The sequence below is a fragment of the Vigna unguiculata genome, chromosome 1 (genome assembly GCF_004118075.2).
Source record: "Vigna unguiculata cultivar IT97K-499-35 chromosome 1, ASM411807v1, whole genome shotgun sequence".
Classification (NCBI taxonomy): Eukaryota; Viridiplantae; Streptophyta; class Magnoliopsida; order Fabales; family Fabaceae; genus Vigna; species Vigna unguiculata.
The window spans coordinates 26919190-26925402 of record NC_040279.1 but is presented as its reverse complement, the minus strand read 5'-3'; the positions used below and the strand labels follow the sequence as shown (position 1 = coordinate 26925402).

Here is a 6213-nt window from a genome sequence, read left to right as displayed (position 1 = left end):
TTCTCTAAATTATATATATATATATATATATATATATATATATATATATATATATATTCATTAGAATCAATAGAATCATATGATCTAAACAACAAAAAAAAGTACATGAAAATAACGCCAACCTAACAAACCACACAATCTCCAAATCCAAATTATAATAGCTGCGTGAAAAAAAGATGGATAAACCATTGTAAATGCATAATAGAAACACGCAAAACAACCACCAAACTAAGCCATTACCACTTGAATAGAGAACATAAAAAAATATCAAACAAACCACAACCGACCGCTTCAACAAAGTAAAATTCAATATTTGGTGTCACTAGAATAACCTGTGGAAGCAGGGATATCGTCTTACAATTTAAGAAAATTTAATATACCATCACTAAAACTTGATTCCATCTCAAAATCCTAAATCGAAATTCAACAACACTCCAATCGTACACAAAAAAAGTTTGGTTAACACACCATTTAGTCTCCCTTCTTCCTAAATGAGCAACCTTCAGTTAACCTTGCACGTCCACCTGTTGGTTGGCACAACACAGTCTGACAGTTACCGCATACCACAACTGTCTGGGAGTGGCTAAACACAGTTGTTCTGCACCCACGAAAATAAATCACATAAACTATTTAACCACGACAATCAATTATAATACTAACAAAACAAATAAAGATTCTACCGACATGTTGAAACAGCCCTGGCACTTGACATCCTGTAACAAATGATCAAAACATCAAAAAAGCTTCAAATAAATTATTTTTCTTAAATAAAATACAGAGTCGATTTCATTTAAGTGCACAGAAAAGATTTTTTTAAGATAATATTGTATACCATGAAAAAGGAATTTGGTGACTGAACAAGACGCTTGAGCTTGTGCTTTCTCTTCTCCAACTCAGCTGGAGGGTTCAGCAAATCGATATCGTTCTGAAGAACCTACTCACACGTAAAGCAGACAAACCATCCATTCTCACTTAGCATATAATTCGCATATAAACGATGTCTCATTGATGACTCTCTTAAACAATAATAACAGAACGATTCTCGCACACCATAAAAATACATGAAAAAAAAAATGTATGAACAGTGTTCTCGAACAAAATTTTCAGTATCGATTATGTTTTCTTCATCTTCAAAGGAACGAAAACACATAGTCAAATATTGGAGAAAAAATTTCATATCTAAAGCGACAAGAACTATAATGCTCACCATTGTGAGAAAATGGCCGGAAAACACAGAAAAATGCTCAACCCTAGGTTTAACACTAGCCGCGCAGCAACAAGGAGGAATGAGGGGGAATTGGTAGGTTTATAAAACCTTTTTTATGGGCCGACCCACATCATATTGCTAGGCCCTTAATGAAGTGAAAATATCACAAACTAAATAAAAAAAATTCAATTTGTTCGACCTTAAACAAAGAAAATATTTTTAATAAACACTATTCTCCTATTTTGATTTTCACATACATTTTGTAAGCATGTTAAAGATTTATAAAGTTTAAAATAATCTATAAGCAACCTTCAATCAAATATTTTTGATACCGACAAAAAAGTCTCAACGTCAATCAAGTATATCTATATCTATCTATCTATTTTATTTATAACAATATATAAAGGTGATTTTCCTTCTTGTGTCCACATTTCAAAATATCAATTTTACCCTTTAAATATAATAATTTATTAAACTTTTAAAAATTGACTGTTATTTTTACAAGTTTTTGATAAAATCAGCTATCTCTGTTTCTTTTCTTCTTCTTTATTTATCAATGGTTATTCTTTCATCTGTTCAGATATATTTCACTTACTTATATATTAACTTAATAACATTACAATATTATCACCTACTTATATAATATCACGCATATTTAAAAAATACATACACACAGGCGCGATAGCGTCTGTATTTATGCTAGTAACAATAATGAAGATTCTCTTTTTTGTGTCCACATTTCATAATATCAATTCTACCCTTTACAATATAATTATATATTAAATTTTTTAAAATTAATGATTATTTTTACCTATTTTCTATAAAACTTTTTTTCTTTTTTTCTTTTTTTTTATTCCTCAATAATTATCTTTTCTATTCATTTCACTTTATTTTTAATATTATAATATTATCACCTACTAAGATACTATCATTCATATTTAAAAAATGCGTATAAACAGGCGCTTAAGAACAAAAATCAAATATAAAAGAGAAAAAATGACGAAAACAAATCGAAGGACCTATCATATCCTTCCAAACATTTTTAATATTTTCTTAACCAATTTTTTTTCTATAATCGCTGAATTATACAAATGTAAAATTAGAACAATTATGTATCAAATTACTTAAGAAAGTTCAATCCAATCTTTATTTCAAATTATAAAATCAAATAACTTATGCCTTAAATATTTCCATCACTTACTACATATCTCCGTTGTATCCCCATTTATTAACATCACATGAAACATGATTAACTGTGACAAAGTTATTTATGTTAATCTTTCACTTAGTGAATACTCACTCTCAATCGCTCATCAATAAGACATTCATCGAAACAAACAATATTTAGGATGTGTTTTGAGGGAGAGATGATTGACTTAGGTTGATTAGAGGATGATGCTTATGTTGTTCTTTTTTATGAATTTGGATGTGATAGTGGGGTGGATTTGAGGTAATTTTTATGAAAGTTTGTGAATGATTTGACTGATATGAATAAAAAAATTAAATTTAATAGATGAAAATGTAGGATGACCTAGTTGTCCTTTATATTAAAAAAGTATAATAAAATTATATTTAGATAAATTGTAATTAATTTTGAATTTTTTTATGACAAAAAAAATATTAATAATATTTATTATTTGAAAAAAAATAAATATTATAATATAATTGATTTAAAAAATTAATTATTTTAATGGTAGGGATTTCACAAATGGATTAGGTTTCATGAAAGCTAACTTGTTAAAATGAACTATGCGTGAAAGGTTAATGAAGTTGGAATTGATTCCATGTAAAACATAACCCGTTCCATTTGTCTTCTTGAATAGCATATCCGCAGTGGCAGATCTTAACAAAAAATATTGGAGGGGCCAAAATAATATAATTTTAAAATCATTAAATTTGACCATTAGTATAATGCTTCAAAGAATCACTTCTCTACTAAACAATTTGATCATTAGTATAATGCTTCAGTAGAATTTATATTGTTTTCATTAATAGTTTATTTTTTATCACTCTTAAACGATGAATTTATTCTTTTCTTCTTTATCAATATACTTTTCTTTGTAAATAATATTAAAAAATAATTTATCATAATCTAATAAACAATTGAGACACGTAATTATTAAAAGAAAAATATATTATAATTAAGTTACAATTAAAAATCGATTATGAAAAAATATGTGTTACATTTTTTTTTCTATATTCATACAAAAGTGAACAAAAAGCTGATGAGATAAAAAATAATGTTTTCATTATCAAGTGAGACAAGAGACAAGGAAGGAAGAGCATAAATGAGAAATGAAAGCAAAAAAAAAAGTTTGTGTCTAACTTTTTTTTCTTCAAGAAAAAAAAAAAGAAAACATATGAGAGTGAGAGATAATTACAATTTGTGAAAAAATTAAAAAACACAATAAGAATGAAAATAAAAATTATCTTAATAAATATTTGGTTTAATTACTCTTTTGATTCATGATTTTGTTTAAAAATGTTAAGTTGGTCCTCCAATTTATTTTAGTCTCAATTTTATCTAGATTTTTTAAAAAACTAATGCAATTTGGTCTTTTATCAATTTCTTTAAATCTCTTAAAACGGATTAATGATTCTTTCATTAAAATTGAAACTTTTAATATGGATGATTTGCTTTGTTGATGTAATTAATATAATCCTAATCTCATTTTTTTTTGACAAAAACAATGACTAAAAGAGAAATTAAACCTAAATATTTTATTCTTTATTATCTATTAACATTAAATTTTGTGTTTTATAAAATAAATAAAAAATACACAATTTAATTTTGATCAATTCTTAAAATATAATACTTACAATTAAAAATTTTAATAAATTTCCAAAAGAAATAATATATAAATAAAAAATTTTCAAAATTTGGGGGGTAGGGAGGGGCCCTGCCCCCAAAATCATCCGCCGTCGCATATCCAGTTCCAATAAAAACAAATTCAGTTCCATCACCATAAAAAATTACTCTTCATTACAGACCTTGAGCAACGCTATATCTTGGATTCTTTATTATAATAAAATAATGAGGGTATAATAGTAAAATGCTAACAATCACTCTCTAATCTCATGTGGGAAGCGAGATGCAAAATGGAGCATGATCCTACAAATCAACGACTTACCTCGCTCTCTATTCTGCGAAAAAGAACACGGGAAGCATTTTAAATCATCACTTCCTATCATGTTTGAATAGTAATTAACTTCAAGAGAACACAATCTTAGTCTTGTCCATCCACCAGCTAGCTGACACAACATACTTTGACAATTCCCACATACAATAATAGTTTGGAGTGGCTAAACACAAACATTATGTAGTAAATTAAATTAAGTATATTTTTATTTCTTTAAAAAAACATAAATTATAATGTTAATAAATAATATAAATAACATTAAATATAATAAAAAATGAAATATCTAGTAATATATACTCTTTTTTTATTTTTTGTTGTTTTTTGAGTTTTTCATCTATTATACTCATTTTTAACTTACACCTCTCTTTTTTTATGAGAAAAAAAGTTAGATACAAAGTCATATTTTTTTTCTCTCATTTCTCACATGTTTTATCTTATTCTTAAAAAAAAAATTCTCTCTTTTGTATTGGTTCAATAATTAGTACTTTTTATTTTATTTTATGAGTTTTTGTATATTATTTTTTAATATAGAAGAAAAAATAATATATTTCATGTGTTTTTTCATAATTAGTTCTTAATTATGATTTGATTATCAGAGGTTGTTTTAGTAATTCTTTTTCCAAATTTTAAATTAGATTATGATAAATTACTTTTAAATTTTATTTAAAAAAAATTATATTGATCTAGAATAAAATAATAACTTTATCTTTATAAAAGTAATAGAAAGGAAGTTATAGGTGAAATGAAAACAAACAAATTCAACTTCCTTACATCTTCCTAAGCATGATACTAAATATTCAATTAGAAAAGTGAGAGGTGGAGAGTTTGATACAAGAAACATTCTTAAATATGAGAATATCCAATGAATGAAAATGATCAAATTAGCAAAACTTATTTAAGATGGAGTCCATATCAAATACAACTTAAAAATTATTAATTTTGGGTATATTATTTTAATCCCCTAAAACTATTGGTCAAAATCCATCACTGAGTATAAGGAACTAACTCTAAGATAAAGGTGGCAAAAGTGCAGTGCATTCTTTTATAGTGTTCAAAATGTATAGGAGTAACTAATACCCTTATTCATGGGATTAAACGTAATGTATCTTAACTCTATGTGATTTTTACTATTCAATATACTTCTTTTTTTCACTTGTTTTCTATTTTTGTTCTTAATTGTATGATAATAGATTGCATATTTGTTAGTACCTAATTATTGGAACATAATTTTGAAATCATGATTAGATTGAGGATGTCAACATGGCGGGTAGAGTACAAGTAGTAACTCCTTTGTACCCTATCCGCTGAATAAATATTTGTCCTATACCCGTATCCATATTCATGCGGGTATCCGTTATGCAGGTACCTGCATATTTTTTTTAGTATCCATTGATATCTACGGGTACATGCAAGTATATATATACAAAAGAAAATTTTAATATTTAATAACAAATTTTAACCATTTCAAATAAAAATACAATACATAATATTTATAAATTTCAAACAAAGTGAAAATGACCCATTTAAATAGTGTTAAATGACAATTTACAAATAAATGGAGATTTTTTAAAACCAATTGATAAAAAATAACCCATTCAAAATCATTGTGTTAATGTTTTAATAATTTTTTCTTAATTTAAATTATAATATAATTGGTACAAATATCCACTGGTACGAATACTATGATACCCGTCCGCGCACCGTTAACAAGCGGATATAAAAAATACTCATATCTATTACCCGCAAGTATCCATTTTCAATATCTATTTCCTACCCTTTACGGATTTTATCCACGAATACTTGCAGGTACGAATTTTTTTAACATCCCTAATTAGGATAAAACAACTAATATAATTTGCCTCTAAA

General features: G+C 26.2%; 1 protein-coding gene across 1 annotated transcript; it reads right to left on the bottom strand.

Moving 5' to 3' along the window:
- Positions 1-218: 218 nt before the first annotated feature.
- On the bottom strand, positions 219-1339 carry LOC114177372 (40S ribosomal protein S27-2). Its single transcript, XM_028062693.1, has 4 exons — positions 1208-1339; positions 833-934; positions 685-713; positions 219-598 (listed from the first exon to the last, which is right to left on the bottom strand). The coding sequence occupies exons 1-4, from the start codon at positions 1208-1210 to the stop codon at positions 472-474; spliced, it is 261 nt and encodes an 86-aa protein (XP_027918494.1). The 5' UTR covers positions 1211-1339; the 3' UTR covers positions 219-471.
- Positions 1340-6213: the final 4874 nt, after the last annotated feature.

Bases quoted from the DNA above. Each gene is read 5' to 3' on its own strand.
- LOC114177372 (XM_028062693.1), bottom strand. The intron at 714-832 runs GTATACAATATT...CATTTGTTACAG, and splicing joins CACCAAATTCCTTTTTCATG to GATGTCAAGTGCCAGGGCTG. The intron at 599-684 runs GTCGGTAGAATC...TCGTGGGTGCAG, and splicing joins TGCCAGGGCTGTTTCAACAT to AACAACTGTGTTTAGCCACT.